The sequence below is a fragment of the Meriones unguiculatus genome, chromosome 1 (assembly GCF_030254825.1).
Source record: "Meriones unguiculatus strain TT.TT164.6M chromosome 1, Bangor_MerUng_6.1, whole genome shotgun sequence".
Taxonomy (NCBI): domain Eukaryota; kingdom Metazoa; phylum Chordata; class Mammalia; order Rodentia; family Muridae; genus Meriones; species Meriones unguiculatus.
In genome coordinates, this window is record NC_083349.1 from 160,523,048 (window position 1) to 160,542,380 (window position 19,333).

The 19,333-nt window shown below is 45.7% G+C and overlaps 1 protein-coding gene across 1 annotated transcript; it reads left to right on the plus strand.

Annotated features, from left to right (window-relative positions):
• Positions 1–914: 914 nt before the first annotated feature.
• Positions 915–6,219, plus strand: LOC110552464 (zinc finger protein 709-like). The gene is made up of 4 exons (XM_060370943.1): positions 915–1,056; positions 2,132–2,258; positions 2,444–2,504; positions 3,544–6,219. The coding sequence occupies exons 1-4, from the start codon at positions 1,054–1,056 to the stop codon at positions 5,255–5,257; spliced, it is 1,905 nt and encodes a 634-aa protein (XP_060226926.1). The 5' UTR covers positions 915–1,053; the 3' UTR covers positions 5,258–6,219.
• Positions 6,220–19,333: the final 13,114 nt, after the last annotated feature.

Here is a 19,333-nt window from a genome sequence, read left to right on the forward strand (position 1 = left end):
AGGTGTTCCCTATTTTCACTAAACTGAGAGGAAAGGCACACAAGAATGAAATATGAGAAAAAAAACCTCTTAATATATGTAACAGTCTGGCTCAAAACTGCGAGATTTATTTATTCGAACAGTTTTATCTGATTAAAAGAATTCAGGGACTTACAAGGGATTCACATATATATTTAATTCCAAGGGATCCAATGCCCTCTGGCTTCTGAGGGTACCTGTATTCATGTGGTCCACATCAAATCACAGACACATAAAAAGTCACACAGGCGCGCGGCGCGCGCGCACACACACACACACACATGCATAAATAAAAAATAGCAAGCCTTTAAGAACAAAGCAGTACAAGTTAAGTTTTGCTTATGTTTGCAAATCAAGCAAGGTTAGGGCTGCATCTGAACACTGCTAACTGGCGTCTCAGGGTTCTTCAAAACTAGTCTTTATTTTAATGTACTTACTAGCTAAGAATCGTAGCCTGGCTAGCTCATTCGGTGCAGCTGGGGGCTTTCTCTTTCCGTTTCTGTTCGGACAGGGTCTCTGTTAGGCCCAAAACCAGCCCGTAAATTCAGGCAGTCTGGGCCCTGCCCAGGCCGGAGTCCTCCCGGGTGGACAGGAGGACTGCCAGCAGGTCAACAACAGCCTAAAATACACCTTTCCTCAGAAACCTGGCGAAGCAACGGGACCTCTGGGGTTGTCCTCACTTGCCTCTTGCTTGGGACAAGCAAGCTTAACCTAGACGGAGAGAGTGAAATCGCCTGCGCCCACTCCCGTCCCTTCACTCGAGGCACGCTCCGGCCGCAGAACAAACTCTCCCGAACGCGCAAAGACGCCCACCGGACGGCAGGTGCCGGGCCGCTCGGAGGGCGTGCCGGCGCTCAGCTGTCAGTCAGGAAAAGGGGCGTGCCCGAGCCCGCTGTCCAATCAGAGACGTCTGCGTAAGGGAGTGGGCGTGCCGGGAGCCGAGGCGTGGAGGGCGAAGCGGCCGTCGGCTGTACTTCAGTGAAGTTCGCTCCGGGTCTCTGCTCCGGAGGCGGGAGCCTGGCGGGACACCGGGAAATGGTGAGTGAGGCCGGCTGGCAGAGGGCGGGAGGGCCGCTGTACCCAAAGCAGCGGGACTCGAAGAGAGCTGGCCTCCGCTTCAGCCTCGGAGTCTGCGCGGGTGGCCGTCGTTGGCTCGGCCAGGTTCGGAGCCGCTCGGCTCTGCTCGGTTCTGTCCGGCGCTATCCGGCTGTGCTCGGCTCCTCCCGGCTCTCTCCGGCTCGGCTCTGCCCGGCTGGGCTCCGCCCGGCTCTCCGCTCCTGGGCCCTCCCTCCTAGCGTCTCGGCTTGGCTTCCACCGGCTCCGTGTTGTGACTCCCAGCTCGGGTGCGGGGCCAGAGGATTCCCAGTCCCCGAACGACGGGGATTCATTTCCCTTTAAGTTTTCCCAATTTGTGGGCGCCACGACTCCCGTGTTCTTTCTTAGCTCTTCTGAAACCCCCAGGTTTCCAGATGCTGATTTTCCTCTCCATTTTACTACATCTCTGTCAACTCACCAGTGGTGCATTCCAACCAGAGGCAGTGTTTTAATATCTAAAAATAAGTGAGATATACCCCCCTTTTTTTTCTTTTCCAAGATTTTTGACTCGTTGAAATTATTTATTTACTGTGAAGGTGGGGAGGTGTAAGTGCTGGAGCTCAGGAGGCAAAGGCTTCCCCTACAGAAGTGTTAACAGCTCTGCTCTGGCTGCGACGACGGGGGAAGGTTTCTCCAATGTCAGTCTAACAGTTCTGCTCTAGGAAGGGATGGTTTTCCAGTGGAAAGTGTCACAGCTCTGCTCACATAGGTGTCCTGGCATTCAGGAGCCAACGAATACCACAGAGTCAAAGCACACAGCAAACCTCACACAAGAGATTTACCGGGAGGGAAGAACCCAGAAGGGTGTCTGCCCCTGCCCTGGTGAAAAGTGGCAGGGAAATAGCTTTCAAGTATTCATGTTGTTACATTTATGAGCGGCTGGTATGGGCAGGTTTTGTAGGTATGGACCATGGTATGGGGTTATGTTTGGAGGACACAGAATCATGTGAATTTTTTTGAGGTGAGTGTTGTCACTTTGACCGTTCTTTTTTACATTTAAATACATGGGCTGTTTTAGGACTCAGTGGCTTTTGAAGATGTCGCTGTGAGCTTCAGCCATGAGGAGTGGGCTCTGCTGGATCCTTCTCAGAAAAAACTGTACAGAGATGTAATGCAAGAAACCTTCATTAATTTGGCTTTTGTTGGTAAGAATAAAGTTATCCTTCAGCCTAGTTAATTATTACAGAACAAATGTCTCTTACTCGTTGGTGAGATTTCAATATTCAGAGTGTGGAACAGGAATACTTCTGTAAGAAAGTATGCTAGATTATTATAGCTCATCATGGGCTATAACCTGTGACTTTTTCTGTCATTTGTTTTTTCCTTTTAGGGGAAAATTGGGGAAATCAGAGCATTAGGGATCATTGCAAACCCCTGGGAAGAACTATAAGGTGAGTTGTACTCATCAAAGAAACTGGAGTTTCATGATGGAGTCTTGACATGTCATTGGAAACAACAAAAAACCCCAAGGTCATGTTTGTTTATATTTTATTTTTATATATTATTAATTATATTGTTTCATTACGTAACATGAATATTTATATTTTAAATAAAATGTATATTGCATATATTAGAAAAATTTCACGAAGACTCTTTTAAAAAGATTTTATTTTTGATGCTGGAGTGATGACTGAGTGGTTAAAGATACTTGCTGCTCTTGTGAAGAACCTGGGTTTGGTTCTCAGTACTGAAGTCAGGTGGTCCACAAACTTCAGTAACTCCAGCTTCAGCAGATGTGATGCCCACTTCTGGCTTCCATGGATACTGTGCCCACACAGTACATATATGAATAAGCACACACGTAGTTAAAATTTTATATTTATTTTAAATTATTTGTGTGTGTATGGTTTTGTGCACATTAGTGCATTGCTTGAGGATTGCCAGAGAGGATGTTTGGTTACCTGGAGTTACAGGCTATTGTTGTTGTCCAGTGTGTGTGGGAACCAAACTTAGGTGTTCTGGAAGAATAGAAGTGCCCTTAACCACTGCACACTCTCTCTGGCCTCCAAGGTGATGACATTATCTCCTTTCCCCTTTTTAAGGTTAATTCTTTTTAATTTATGTGTCTGTGTGTGAGCATGTATACATGAGTGTACGTGCCTCAGAAGCCAGAGAACTTTCCAAAATGACACAGCTGTGCACTAGTCAAAGAATAACTCACCATAAAACAGTGTTAAGAAACTACACATCAGCCAGGCCTGGTGGCACATGCCTGCAATCCCAGCACTTTGAGAGGCAGAGGCAGGCAGATCTCTGTGAGTTTGAGTCCAGCCTGTTCTACAAAGTGAGTCTAGGACAGCCAAGGTTATACAGAGAAACCCTTTCTCGAAAAACAACAACAAAAAAGTCCATCAATATTTATGGCATCCTTAATCAATGATTATAAAACTGTTAGTAAAGAAACCACTAATAATACAATTCTCTTCACAGAGCTCACATAGAACAGAAACCCTGTAAATGGAAAGGTCCATGTAGGGAAGCCTTCACCCAGATTTCGGTTGTTAAACAGGAGAAGACCGTTCCTCCTGGAGCAAAACCATGGGAATGCCTAGTATGCAGAAAAGTTTACATGCATCGGTCTTCTCTTAAAAGGCACATGAAATATCATATTGAGCACAGATGTGGAGAGAAGCCATATAAATGTCAGGAATGTGGGAAAGCATTCAGCTTTCAGAATTCATTCCAAATACATAAAAGGACTCACGGTGGAGAGAAACCCTATACGTGTAAGCACTGTGGAAAGGCTTTCAGTTGGCCCAGTTCTGTTCAGATCCATGAAAGAACGCACACCGGAGAGAAGCCCTATACGTGTAAGGAATGTGGCAAAGCTTTCATTTATCATACCACCTACCAAAGACACAGGAGGATGCACGCAAGTGAAAAACCCTATAAATGTGAAGAGTGTGGGAAAACTTTCATTCATCCCAGTTCATTTCAAAACCATGAGCGAATTCACTCTGGAGAAAAACCCTATGAATGTAAACACTGTGGAAAAGCTTTCCAATATTACCAAACTTTTCAGATACATGAAAGGACTCACACTGGAGAAAAACCTTATCAGTGTAAGCAGTGTGGAAAAGCTCTCAGTTGTCCTACTTCTTTTCGAGGTCATGAAAGAATTCACACTGGAGAAAAGCCATATCAATGCAGAAAATGTGGCAAAGCCTTTAGTTTTTCCAGTTCCTTTCGAAAACATGAAAGAGTTCATACTGGAGAAAGGACTTATAATTGTGAGAAATGTAGGAAAACATTCATTTCTCTTCCAAACTTTCGAAGACACATGCTAATGCACATTGGAATTGGGCCTTATAAATGTAAAGAATGTGGGAAAGCCTTCGATTGTCCCAGGTCATTTCAAATTCATGAGAGAAGACACGCTGGAGAGAAGCCGCATGAGTGTAAGCAGTGTGGGAAGGCCTTCAGTTTCCTCAGCTCCTTCCGCATGCATGAGAGGACTCACACTGGGGAGAAGCCCCATCAGTGTAAACAGTGTGGGAAAGCCTTCAGCTGTTCCAGCTCTGTTCGCATACATGAAAGGACACACACAGGAGAGAAGCCATATGAGTGTAAACACTGTGAGAAGGCTTTTAATTGTTCTAGTTCTCTTCAGATCCATGAGCGGGTTCACACTGGAGAGAAGCCCTATGAGTGTAAGCAGTGTGGGAAGGCCTTCAGCTTTTCCAGCTCTTTTCGCATGCACGAGAGGACTCATACTGGGGAGAAGCCCTATGAGTGTAAGCAGTGTGGGAAGGCCTTCAGCTTTTCCAGCTCTTTTCGCATGCACCAGAGGACCCACACTGGGGAGAAGCCTTACGAATGTAAGCAGTGTGGGAAAGCCTTCAGTTCTTCCAGTTCTTTTAGAATGCACGAGAGGACTCACACTGGGGAGAAGCCTTACAAATGTCAGCAGTGTGGGAAAGCCTTCAGCTGTTCCAGCTCGATTCGCATACATGAAAGAACACACACTGGTGAAAAACCGTATGAATGTCAACAGTGTGGGAAGGCCTTCATTTGTTCGAGTTCTCTTCGAATGCATGAAAGAACTCACACGAGAGAGAAACCCTATGCATGTCAGCAGTGTGGTAAAGCATTCAGGTGCTCTCGCTCCTTCAGAATACATGAAAGAACGCATAATGGACAGTGATCCTTTAAATGTAAGTCATGAGGTAAAACCTTCAGTTCTCCCATTATGCCTTTGAAGATATGAACAGATTCTTACAGAAACATTGTGAACAAAATTAAAATTTGGAAAACCTTTAGTTCTGTAGTTGTGAATCCAGAAAGAAAATCCTGGGACTGTAAGTGGTGGGAAACCCTTCAGTGGCCAAGCAACTTAATGAGGCCACATAAACATACAGGAAAAAAGCACTCCTATACGTTAAGTAATTTGTAAAGCCCTCAGTTGCTCAGTTACCTGGAAACCAGAAACTTACAAAGAGCAGCTTAATGAATGCAGACATGGTGGGAAAATCAATAGTCTGTATCCTCACAAACATATGAAGAGGTTCACTGCATAGAGCCTTATATAAAAGCGAAAAATAATGGTTAATTTCTCACTTTATTGAATGCTTACGTGATACTTGCGTGAGAAATTGTGAACTTATGAAGACAACCCGTAGAAAGAAGTATAAGGGTAGAAAATATTGGGAAGTTTCATGCAAGTTAGTTTATGTATATTCTAGAAAAGTTAAAAATGACAGAAATGGAAATTTTTTTTTTTGTCACTCATTCTTAAAAGTGTGTCTGTGGACTGTGGATTTCTGTTACTTTTGCGTGTGAACATTGAGGTTATATAATTCTGAAAGTCATTAAATAATAGTACATTGCCGGGAGCCAAGGCCAGCTAGTGGAAAGTTACAGACAGCTGCAGCAAGGTCGTGGGTGAGAGATTTATGTTTCCAGAACCTATGAGACATCTGTTCGTCAGGCTAGACATTTTGAGATATCTTAGCTGACATTTTTGTTGTATCTCTTCTTGTGGTGTTCTGCATCACCCTTAATCACCCTGTTATGTTTTGTAAACTATATTGCTGACACATTTTCCCTTCCTGCCTTCTCCCTATAAAGTTGTGTGAAAAATTTCAAATAAACAAGAGCAAAATCAGACTATAGACTGCCTCCTTCTTTGCGTCTCTTTCCCACCCTCCTTAGGAACCCGTTGAACTCTGGGTGGGGCAGTACAGGGATTTAATGAGTAGTGGGTTCTTTGTTTGTTTGTTTTGAGACAGGCTTTCTCTGTAGCCCTGGCTGGCCAGGAGCTCACTCTGTAGACCAGATTGGCCTCAAACTCATAGATCCACCTGCCTCTGCCTCTGCCTCTGCCTCTGCCTCTGCTGGGATTAAAGGCATGCACCACCATGCCTGGCTTTATAAGTAGTGATTTTATTTAACTTGTTACTGCTTTTTCTTTTCCTTTTTGATGTCTATTGGAGTCATCAGTGAAGGGAAGTATATTGCTAATATGAACAATTCATATTTGGATTATTGTTTTAAACTTTTTTTTTAATTTTTTATTTTATGTACATTGGTTTGAGGATGTCAGACCACCTTGAACTGGAGTTACAGACAGTTATGAACTGCCATGTGAGTGCTGGGAGTTGAACCTGGGTCCTTGGGAAGACCAGACAGTGCTCTTAACCACTGAGCCATCTCTCCAGCCCCCTGTTTTAAACTTTTTAATGGGCTATAAAAAAACCCAACAATTTAGTAATTGGTGAGAGTTTTCCTCATGTCATGGATCTTCCTTTCCTGTTATGTTTCTTTCTAAAAGTGATTTGTTTTTATTATTTTAGGTTGTGTGCTTTTGTGTGTCTGTGTATGTGATTGTGGGTCCTCACAGAGTCCAGAATAAGGCTTTGGATCCCTGGGAATTAGAGTTACAATCAGTTGTAAGCCATCCAACATTACTGGGACCTAAACTCAGGTCCTCTCCAACAGCAGTACCTACTCTTAACTACTGAGCTGGCTTTCTATCCCATCCATGATATATTTTCAATCTTTTTTATTATTTAGTTAATAATAACTAAATAATAATAATAATAATCCTGTGCCTTCTGAGTCCCAGGATTATGAGCATGCGCCGTCATGCCTGGCTTGTTCATTCTGACCCAAAGAAGCATATTTGGTGGCTTTCACTTTGTTTTCTGTGATAATTTTTGCCACAAATATGTAAATATGTCACGTTTCTGTGATGGTATATTTTTAGTTGTGATACTTTTTGTGTTTTTTAAATCTCTTTTTATTGTTTGTTTTGTGGGGTTGAGAATGGAATCCATGATCTTGAACATGCCAGACAACTGTTCCACCTCTGAGTCACGCCCTTATCTTAGATAGTCTCACTCTAGCCCTGGCTACTCTGTGACCCTGTAACTTTTTTTGAGATAGTCTCACTGTGGAGCCCTGGCTACCCAGTAACCTTGTAACTCGACTTTGTAGAATAGGTTGACCTTGAACTTTTCAAGATTTGCCTGCTTTTGCCTTCCATGTACTGAGATTAAAGATGTGCAGTGCTTTATTTTAGTAATTTAAAAAAGTGTTATGGACACACATACATTTAGAACACCATGTGTGTTTGTGAGTGTGGGTGTACACTGGCTGTTGGTACACATGGGAATTTGATCCTCTCCTTCCAGCATGGGATCTAGGGATTGAATTGAGGTCATCGTGCTGGCATGGTGAATTTTTTTTTTTTTTTTTAAGCACTGAGCCATCTTTTAGGCCCTGTTTTTATATTTTTGTGTCATATTTTATGGCTGTGTTTATATAATAGACTTTGTATTAGACAGCAAGACCTATGACAGCATGATATATAGTTATAAATGGCTTTCTAGGGTTAGTGTTAGTATGGCTAACAGTGTAGCCCAGGCTGGGTTTGAACTGTTCATACAGCTAAGACCTTGAATGTCTTTAAAACTTTTTGTTTTTATTTATGTGTGTTTGCACATGTGTGGAGGTGTCCACAGAGGCCAGAAGGGGGTGTTGGCTCCCCTGAAGCTGGAGTTCTGGGCCGTTTGAGCCCCTGACAGTGGTGCTAGTAACTCAACTCCAGTTTTCTGTAAGAGCAGCAAGCACCCTCAACCGGTGAGCCATCTCTCCAGCCTAACCTTGAAGTTCTAATCCTCCCACCTCCACTTGTAGTACAAGAACAGCCACACACTGACTGTTTGGACACCAGACTTCCATCAGGTAGATGGGAGTTTACTGAGTGCTGAACAAAGACTGACCAGTCAAGGACACAGTCTAGACTTGGAAATCAAGACTGTGATGTAGATCTTTTCTTTTCTTTTTTCTATTCTTTTCTCTCCTCTCCTCTCCTCTTCCCTCCCCTCCCCTCCCCTCCCCTCCCCTCCCCTCCCCTCCCCTCCCCTCTCCTCTCCTTCTCCCTCCCCTTCTCCCTCCCCTTCTCCCTCCCCTCTCCCTCTCCTCTCCCTCTCCTTCCCCTTCCTCTCCTTCCTCTCTCTCTCCTCTTTTCTGTTTATTCACTTTGTATCCCACCTGTAGCCAGCTCCCTTATCCCCTGCCAACCTCACCCTCCCTCCCTCATCTCCCATGCCCCATCCCCAGTCCTCTGATAGGGGAGGTCCCCCTCTCCTTCCATCTGACCCTAGCCTGTCAGGTCTCATCAGGACTGGCTCCTTGTCTTCCTCTGTGGCCTGGCAAGACTGCTCTCTGCTCAAGGGGAGGTGATCAAAGAGCCAGCCACTGAGTTCATGTCAGAGACAGTCCCTGTTCCCCTTTCTAGGGAACCCACTTGGAGACTGACCTGCCATGGGCTACATCTGTGCAAGGGTTCTAGGTTATCTCCATGCATGGTCCTGTGTTAGAGTATCAGTATAGCAGATCTGTTTCTTAAGGCAGGCTTTTTATAAGAAAACCTCAACCAGTTAGCAACCAGGTAACTTGGTGTAGGAAGCATGGGGACGGGCAGCATTACATCATTTTGACTAGCCAAACAAAGCATTTCTAACCTTTAATTTGATTGGTCCTGCAGTTGGAGACATTCAGCATGTCAAGGTTACAAAGTTTGAGAAATGAAACCATAGAGAGACAACAATATAAGAGGTTATTCTGAACATAAAATAGATCTCAGCCGGGCACAGTGATGTACGCCTGTAATCCCAGCACTCTGGAAGACAGAGGCAGGTGGATCTCTGTGAATTTGAGGCCAGCCTGGTCTACAAAGTGAGTCTAGGACAGCCAAGGCAACACAAGGAAACCCTGTCTAGAACAAAACCAAAATCAGTCAGTCAATCAATCAATCAATCTATATATGCAAGAGATGATTTACAGTCAATGATTTGACTCAAACTGAAAGCAGGGGAATCATTAGGAGGCAGAGTTTGAGAAGTTGAACTTAATTTTAATTTTACAATCAAAATGGAGATTAAAAGCAAAATGGTTTCAGTTTTGCTACAAGCTAAAGTAGGTCTCAACAGAGGCTCTCTAGTTATACAAAAAAGTTAAAGCGGGCCTCAACATTTCTTTGAGTTTTGCCCTAAGGTTACATTGCTCACTCTGAATCATCTCTTGCATTCAAGATTTATTGTGAAATGGTTTACAGGAAAGGGGAGACCTATGGTACATCTAAGCCAAGTGTCTTCAGGGGCTGTTAAAAGGTTAGTCTCAAAAAATAAATAAATAAATAAATAAAGAATAAAAGGTTAGTCTCTTTTTATCCCAACGGGATTAGACAGTTTTATCACGTGTGTTTGGAGTGTGCCATATGTCGTGATGCTGGTAAAGGATATTTCTGAGACCTAAGGCAAGTTTTATTTTTCTGCAAGCCCCTAAAGCTCAGAGGCTGTGTCATTAAAAACTTAAAAGTCACCTTAGGTTGTCTGTCAGCGGAGACCCATTTTTGGTATGTCATTTGGCATTATAGGTTATCTTTTGTCCCTTATGTCAGGGAGCCCCCTTAGGTGAGACAATGGGCAATGTATTCCCCTTTTATGTAATTACTTCCAGCTGACAGTAGGATGTTGTTATGGGGAACCAGGAAGGCTGAAATGTCAGTCATAGGCTTGGCAATGAGAAATTATCAGAAGCATCTAATTCGTGGATCCAGTTGAAAGACGGGGAGCCATCAATGGGCTGGACTGGTTACTTCAGCTTTTAGCGTGTCCACAGCTCAGAAGTTTGCAGTCCACAGGCGATCCCTGGATGGAATATGCCAGCTAAGTGAAAAATCTGTTGAGATGAATGTAGACTAGGGACAGAAATAAAAATAAATTCTAGTAATTGGGGAAGATGAAGAATTCCAAGACCAGGAGAAAATTCCAATTTTCAGGAACAGGTAGGTATACTTATGTCTAGAGTCCGTCTGACTTTGGCAGATGGACCCAAGTCTGAAGCTTATAAGAACATTTTTTAAGTTTACAAAAGGAGACAAGTTGGCTTGGGAAACAATTTAAAATATGTTTAATGTTAAAGCTCTGAACAATCTTAATGTAATAGTACCTTAAATTATTTAACATTGAAGTTTTTTTTAACATTGAAGTTTTTATACCCTCTAATCTATACAACTTGTTCAAATTATACACAAACATATGTATATAAAATCCAACTGTTTATTAGAGACATAGGTGGTTGATTACTGAGAGCAGTAAGAAGAGTTCTTTTAGATAAAGGAATAGCAAATAAAAAGTTACTTTTCTTACTAGTCCAGTCCTCCAATAAAGCAGAGACCTGAGCAGGGTAAAGTATAGCAGGAAGCATTCCAGGTGGCCTGTGCATCAGTTAAAATGACAGAGGCTTACCCACTACCCAGACAACATCCCGTCAGGCCCTTGTGATGTGGGTGTTTTCGTTGGGAGCACAGATCCCAGTGGATTACCTGTCCTCCGCTGCCAGGTTCATCGACTGTAAGAGGCCTTTCTGTGGGGGAGGAACATGGGACAGACTGACCTCACTTTATCCTAGGCAAAGTGGACAATTAACATTCCAGGTGTCAGCTTTGTCCATAGTTCAGCCTGGGCCCTAGCAATGGGCAAGGCCTTAGGGCAGTCTTGTCCAGTGGTTAGCATAATACAATCCAGGTGGAGTTGTGGGTGCTTCATCTATCTTCTTGGAGACCTTAGAGTGACTGCTATTCGCTAGGAATCTCTTGTCACAGTGAGCTTCTTAAAAAGTTAAACATTTAAGTGCCATATTTAGCAGATCTCTGAAGTGCTCAAGGACCATCTATTAAGTATAAATGAGTTAAGCTTTGTTTGTGTTTAGTTACCCATCCTAAGCTTAGCTATAAAAACATAAAGTAAGAAACTAGGTAAAGCTTAATCTTGAAGTCATGCAAGACTTTATTATAAATATCTGTCCGAGCATTTAAAGGATCTGATGATCTACAAGGAGGCTGACCATCAGCTTGCATTTCCTAGTTATCCTCAGCAGTCTGTAGTAGTTCAGTTATTTACTTTTGCTTAACTTTGGAAACAAATACAGGAGGCCAAATAAAGCCCATCCCAGTAATAAATCATTCATGAGGCAACCAACAATCAACCTGCATGTCCCAGTTGTCTTTTGTAGTCCATAATAAAATGACAGCTGCTGAACTGAAGCTCCTTCAGCATCAGATCCCTAAATACAGAGACTGGGAACATAACAGTTCCTGTATGACTCAGCTTATTAAAAATTTTTTAATAATGCTAGAAAAAACAAGGAGGCCAAAATATATGCATCCTAAAAAGCTGCCTCCATTAGCCTGAATAGGGCCCGTGAGCCAGCGGTTTTTATTTTTACTTATTTTTTAATTTTTTAATTTTATGTGCATTAGTGTGAAGGTGTCAGATCCCTTGGAGTTGGGGACATAGACAGTTGTGAGCTGCCATGTGGATGCTGGGAAGAGTAGCCAGTGCTCTTAACCACTGAGCCATCTCTCCAGCCCCTTTACTTATTATTATTATTATTATTGTTATTATTATTATTTCTGATCAGCAAAATGAGGGCTCTAGGCTGTATTTTCCCAATGTGAGGACATCGGGCTGTAGGTTCAACAGTTGCCGGCATGGCCAGAACAAGGCAGCCCCAGACTCCTGAAGCCGGGCCTGGATGCGCAGTGCAGCCTCACAGTGCAGAGACATATGCCACCGTCTCTAAGCTGCCCAGCTACCAACATCCCAGACTGGGCTCTCTGCTATGTGCCCAATCCAAGCCGGAATGAAGAGGGAGGTAGGGGTAGAAACAGCTGCTGAGGAACCCTAGAGCGGGGTTCTCCGTCAGGGGTATTTTATATGATAAGAGGATTAGAGACATGGAGACGAGCCAGGTGTAGTGGGGGTGCCCAGAACGTAAATTAGGGCAAGCTGCAGAGAGCTGGGCCGCCAGACTACTTTCTAAGGGCTACTCTATGGGGAGCCCTGCAGGTTAGCAAGAAAAGAAAGCCTTCCCTAGCGGTGCCCTTCTGGCCTCATAATGGTACTTTCATAGTCATTTGAACCTCTGCTCTCCAGCCTCTGCTTTGACTTCCTTGCCTGTGGGGTGTGTGACAAAGCCCCGGGCTCCAACCCACGGCACAAAATAAACTTCCAAGACGGTTAGGACACACCTAAAAGCTTCTGATACTCTGACTTCAATCTGTATCCACCATGCTGGCTGGAGAGTATATGGTTTACTATCATTCTTTCTGGGAAATGCCACAGGCTTGATCAAGGTCACCCAGTCTTCAGGGCAACTGGCTTCGGCACATCCTCTTCTGGGGGTGACTGCCTTGACCGCCCTTGACTTTGCAGGAGTGCTGACCCAGGCTACATCCACACTCGTGGGGCAAAGCCAGCAGCAGGGTGGAGTCCAGGCAGTGGTGGATGGGAAGGCATCAGCTGCTCAAGTCCAAAATGGGGGATCGGGTGTCTCATGGATGGGGGACAAGGGCTGGGTGCCTGGTCCCTGACAGCACCGTCTGGACAAACAGAACAGCCCAGGGATCTGAGGCCAGATCGTCAGGAAAAGAAGAATGAAAGCCCCAGACTCCAGGGTTGGAACTTCAGACATGGTAGAGGTTTCAGTGAATGAACAAAGGAACTTCTAGAGGTCTCTGTGCCCAGGGTCCTGCCTTCCCCAGCCTGTCCACTGGCCTAGTACCTGACTCTGCACCACTGCCTGTGGGTGGAAGGCTAAGAAAACCTTCCTGCCCTCTCTCCGGGAACAACACCCGCAGGATCTCCCAGCTTCCCCTGGGTCCTGGTGTTAAGGACTTCGTGGAGGGCCTCTTTTTTTTGCAGATGCTTTTGGAAAGCTTAAGCAAGAACCCGGACTCACTCCTTCATTTGTAGAGGACACAATGTCCCAATCCCAGACTTGGCCCTAGCTGTTCCCAGGGTCAGGCAAAGGGAAGGGACTCAGGGTTGCTGTCCTTGGGACTTAGAGGGACAGAAAGGTGCTCTGACCTGAAATGGCTCCTTTACTCAGGGTACCTCCCCTCCCCAAAAACTCGCTTTTCACTTTGAGAGGGCTTGACCTCTCCCTGTCCTGCAGGGATCAAAAAGAGGGCGTCGGTCAAGAGCCCCACTGAGACCCGAGTTGGGGTATGGGAGTGAGAGAAAGAGATTTCCACTCATTCTCACAAACACGCCCCTTCCCTGCCCTCTCAGACAAAGGCGCACACCCAAAGCCCCAGCTGTCACCCAGAGCTGCGGAATGCAGGCACCTCTCACCTGTGGGTGCCCCTAATTTTCTCTTTCCTTGGGGAGGGGTTCACTCAACTCAGCCTGGCCTTTTGGGGAGGGATATCTGTATCTCCTTATTCTTCAAGGACCTAAGGTCTAACGCCCCAGGCTTGCTTTAGGAGGGAGACTCTCCACCCTCTTCCCCCTCTCCAGGGCACCGCAACTACTCTCTCCAGGGGTCCGGGGGCTATGCCCAAATCTCAGGGGGTGGGGGTGAGGTTGGGGGAAGGGAGAGAAGGAGGGGGTGGCTCTTCCAAGCGAGACACAAAGAGACGTTCTTCAGCTTCGGTTCCATGGCGACGCTGAGGCGGGGGAGCGCGCACTCCGTACTTCCTTCCCCACCTGCAGGGCTCTGGGACCTCGGTGCCACTCACCTGACGCCCCTCACCTGGGTCCCACTTACCTGGGCTGGGGCCGCGTGGACGCCGCGGCAGGGGACCTGGGCGCCGTGTCGGTCTTCGTCAGCCCGGCCCGAGAGGGGCTCAGGGCACCACCACCACCATGAGCCGGGACGCAGAGGGCGTCGCAAGGGACTCGGTGGCCCGGGTCCCGGGGCTTTGGGGTGCCCGCTGCCTCCCGTCGGCAAGAGGATCTCGCTGTCCTGGGTCTGGGGGTCCCCTGTGCCGGAGCAGCGGGAAGGGCTAGCGCCCCGAGGCAGGGTCTCTCTGTGTCTTGAGGTGTGCGGTTGCAGCGAGCAGATCTTGGGGAGGCCCGGGTCGGAGCGGCAGCCGCCCGCGGGGCTGGAGGTCAGCGCTCAGCCGCTGGGGGGCTCGGGCGCCGCCGCTGCGAGCAGCCGACCCTGCGGGCTCCTGCTCCGGCCTGGCGCGGGCTGAGGCTTTGGCTCCGGCTCCCGCTCCGCCCGGCGCTCGGGCTCCAGCACCAGCGCCCGCCCGGGCTGCGCTCCATCGCGGCCTCGCGGCTCCGCCTCCCGCCGGCGCGTACCCGCCCGCCCGCCCCCCTTTACTTATTATTAATGTAACTTTTTAATATACGCATCTCTAATGTGGTGGTAGTTGCCAGGATTTAGCAACATTTGCAAGCTGTACAGGGCACACAAGATTAATGTCTAAGAGCAATAGTGAAGCTCTTGTATGCTTCACTGTAGGGAGCACGGAGAAACACAAAGCCAGAACGCCTCATTGCCTGAGGGCATGCCTTGGCTTCTCAGGACCTAGTGCCCCAGGATTCACGCATGCTAACTTGAAGCACCTAGGACACATGCTGTTCAAGCAGCTCGACCACGCCAATGCCATGACTCCCTATAGTTGCCCTTTTTATCTTTAATTTCAGGGTATGCAAGTCAATTACCTTTAAGGCTGTTATGCTTCTCAGTATAGCCAATAACAAAATTCTTGGAGACATTTTCATGGACTTCAGTTTAGAAGTCCAATTAGAGACAGAAAAATAATGACCAAAATGATCTTTGCCGGGTTTTTATGCAGTGATGAAGAAGGGTGATTCATCTAACTTTGAATGCTAAATGGTTAATATTTTATCATGCAAAGCCTGAACATCAGTAGTCAAATTGTCCTGTGACCATGTTTGCCTAGGGAACAATATGATCAATAGGGAGGGCACCCAAATCTTAAGATTTATTGACCTAAACAGAAATACTGTTTTCCTCCTGGTTAACAAATAGAAGCGTAGGAAGATCAGGCATGCGAGCCCAATATGCTTCAGTAGTAGTTTTTATTTATCTGTTTATCAAAGGCCATATATTAATAAAGACATAACAAAATATTTGATAAAACTTAAACTGTCCCATAGTTTTATATAATTACATATTTTAAGCTGTTTCTCGCAATATCAAAGTACCTTTTTAAGAGTGAAATCACAGAGCATAGCTGTAATTTCAGAAGACAAAGCCAATTGTTTTTTGAATTATCTAGGTGCATGTACATCTGCATGCCAGAAGAGGGCAGTAGAGGGTATAGATGGTGGTGAGCCACCATGTGGTCGTTGGGATTGAACTCAGGACCTCTGGAAGAGCAGACAGAGCTCGTAACCACTGGGCCATCTCTGCAGTCTGACATGGCCAAATTTTAACAGTGTAAATAATTTAGTGTCTCCAGAACTAATACCATTATTTTGATCTTAAAAAGTTTGTTGCTAGCAAGAAAACTTCTTGTACAGGAATGTATGGAGATGCAGCTTTAACAGCTCCATAATCAAGCACAGCCTCAAACTCTGTCTCAAACACCAGATTTATTAAAACAAACAAACAAACAAACAAATAAACAAAAAACAAAACCAGGATTCAAACTATGCTTGCTGAGACATCGTTTATGAGATTAACTTTTGTTACAGATTTTTAACAATATCCAATCATTTATAAGCCAATTATTTATGTCCAAGTTATCCAAAACATAGCAAATTTATAGATTTAAAACAGGCAAGATTTTTCTTTTTCCAGCTGTGGTTTTGAGGGAGGAGCATCTTCCGTCCTGTTGAACCTGATTCTCACGAGCACAGAGTTTTCGTAGCAGGACTAGCCATCAGCTCTCTTGCCGGAGAAGTTGAGAAGCTGCTGCTTTCAGAGCATTTTGTACAGGTTTAACCTTGCCAGAACACAGTTCTTACATAAGCTTGTATTTTTTTTTTTTTTTCTGAAAAAACAAACAAACTCACAAATGAAATTCGGAATCATGTTTCCAGTCAAAAACACTTATTTGGCTGGTTAGCTGGCTCGGTAGATAAAGGTGCTTGCCATGCACGCCTGGTAACCTGATTTCAAATCCCTGGAACTCATACTAAGGAAGGAGAAAACAGAGTCCTCCACATACCTGATACGGCACTTGTGTCTATATAAAAGTTTTTTTTTTTTTTTTTTACACCTGATGTAATTGTCATCTCAGAGGCTTATTGCTGAATAAATTCACCCTTTTTTAGCTTTTTCTGCGTGCTGGCTGGTTGGATCAACTCTGCTGTCCTGGCCCAAACTCTTCTTCAAGCTGACTGATTCAGTCTGGCTTCCTTAGCTTCTCTCTGAATTGTCCTGCTTGGCCTCAAACTTACTCTAGCAATTTGTTCTTTTGGCTCTTTCTTAGTCTCTGGCTTCATCTTCCTCTAATGCCCTACACAGAACTCATCAACTGAGCTCAACCTCACTTCCCTCAACTAACCTGACTGAACTCGCTAAACTTAACTGCCTTTTCCTGTGTTGTATTAAATAGCCTCTCTTTCATGAGAGCCAGACATATCCTATATTGTCAAATCTGTCTCTGATTTGTCACTTTGTCCCTCAATTAGAGGTCATTGTCTGGGATTAAAGGTGTGTATTAAGGCTGTGTCTGCTGGATCACATAGACTGAGAAGGTCTTTGGATGTGATCAGAGCAGCTGTGTTGCTAGAATTAAAATTCCTCTACAATTATCATCGTCAAACCTCATATTGCACTCTGAATTTCTTTCAGTTTTTTTCTGGCTCATTTTTCAGCACTTTAAAAACTTCTTACTTTTACACTTCTCTGTTTTTGCATATGTGGGAGCTCATGTATGCCCCAGTGCTCATGTGCAGGTCAGAGGGAACTTGTGGGAGTTGACTGTCTCCTTTCTGCATGCAAGTTCCAGGAATCTACATGAGGTTATCGAGCTTTGTGGCCGGTATCTTGTGTCCTGAGCCACCGTGCTGCCGCCCGTCCTCTGGATGTTTTGTAGGTCTTACTCTTTAGCTCAGACTGGCCTTGAACTTCAATCTGGCTTCAATCTGTTGACTCCTGGGATTACAGCTTTCCCCAGTTTCTCCTCTTCGTAAGCTGAAGCATTTATGATGGAGAATAGCTCTCTGTTTCCTCTCATCTGGACTCCTCCCTAACTCAGACAGGACAGGACTTGGTAACATCTTAATTTTGTTAAATCGTCAACTATTGGAATAATAAAGAAGCGTGTGTGCATACGTGCGGGTGTGTATGAGTGTGCATATTCCAGTGGCACAATGCGGGAGTTTTGTTCTCTTCTTCACTATGCAGTGAATGCTGTGACCAGGGCACAGTAGGAGTGAGCCCTTCCATCACATCATGCATACATGTTTCTTGTTGGTTTATTTTATGTGTACGTGTGTAGTATATGTGTGGTATGTGTGTGGTATGTGTGTGTGTGTGTGTGTGTGTGCAGAAACCAGAGGAGGCTGGGAAGCGTCCTGCTCCATCACTCTCCCCCAGCTCTCTTGAAACAGGGCCTCTCGCTGAACCTGGAGCAAGGCTGGCAGCCAGCAAACCCTGACACCTTCCAGCCTCTGCCTCCCGAAGCCCCGTTACAGATGTGCATGGCTACACCTGGCTTTTTACACGGGTGCTGGAGAAGTAGAGTAAGGTGAAAATACACTGTTTTTTATTTACGTAAAGAACCACTTGGCTTCATTTTGCTACCTGGAACAGAATGACCTGGAGAAAAACCCGAGGTACAATGCAGTTACCCTTGGCAACCTGGATCACAAACGCCTACGCCTGTCAACTGTAACGTGCCTTTGAAATCCAAAAGCCCTCATGCTAACTATGATGTGCTTCTGTTTGGTTGCCTGCTCACTGGACTGTAAAGTTTCAGAGTATGACGTGAGAATGCACCTGGCCCCGAGAGTTCAGGAGCATCCTGGCTTCAGGCCACCGTCACATTTCCCTTCTTCTATTCCCATTGGTATTAGAATGCTCATTCCAGAAAGATCCCTGCAGCACTTTTGGAGGCCCTGGTGCCCCGTTAGTTGAGAGGGGCTGCAGCTCTCAACCCTCTCCTTTGAACTGGGAAGTGCATGATCCTCACGGCATTTTGAGGTTCTTTTCAAGTGACCAAGGGGACTGTAAGACCCAGGACCAGAGTGTTCACGTGGAAGAGCACAAAACTAGGGTGGACCCCCAGACCAGGTAAGGACTCCCGGGAAGCTGGGCAGGAAGAGCCGGGAACCTGCTTGATTGCTTTCAAAGCTTTGCTGGCACACGGTGAGGGCACTGGTATTGATCTCCGGAGAAATAGACAGATTAGGAACTTAAAACATGAATGTATAACTCCTGAACAAATGGTGAATGTGTGGATGATTGAAATGCCCCCACAGCCCTGTGGGGGTCCAGTCAAGCTCTGGCCTGCAGTTATGCTGAGGTTGGTTCTTCAAAATGGGCACTCACCTTCAGTAATAAGAGCTGACCAGGCACGGAGGTACACGTGTGGGCCTAAGGTGAGATCTCTAAAGTCACCACAAGGTAACTGGTCTTCCCCATCCCCCCTACACACCACATGAGGGCCCTCATCTCCCAGCTAGGAAACTTTTCTCCACATGGGGTTTGCACAGTCCCTGTGTGAGACCCATAAGCCCAGGCCTGCACGGCTGCTATTCCCAAAGATACCAAGGAAGCCCCCATTAGCTTCCTCAGAGGGTGACATTTTGCCCGCGATGCTGCCTTCCTATGGGCTTCAATTGCCAGTACCACGTGGCTAGCAGGCAGTCACAAGACCTCCTAATGCCGTCTGCCAGAGCCCGGACACTGTGCTTGCCCATCTCATCCAACTAGCCAGCGCTGCCACTGTGGATTTGAACTCAGGTCCAGACGTGCTTTGGTGATGAGCCATTCCCCAACC

Excerpts from the sequence above, each read along its gene's own strand:
- LOC110552464 (XM_060370943.1), top strand. Across the intron at positions 2,259-2,443 it reads CATTAATTTGGCTTTTGTTG|GGGAAAATTGGGGAAATCAG; the intron begins GTAAGAATAAAG and ends TTTTCCTTTTAG. Across the intron at positions 2,505-3,543 it reads CCCCTGGGAAGAACTATAAG|AGCTCACATAGAACAGAAAC; the intron begins GTGAGTTGTACT and ends TTCTCTTCACAG.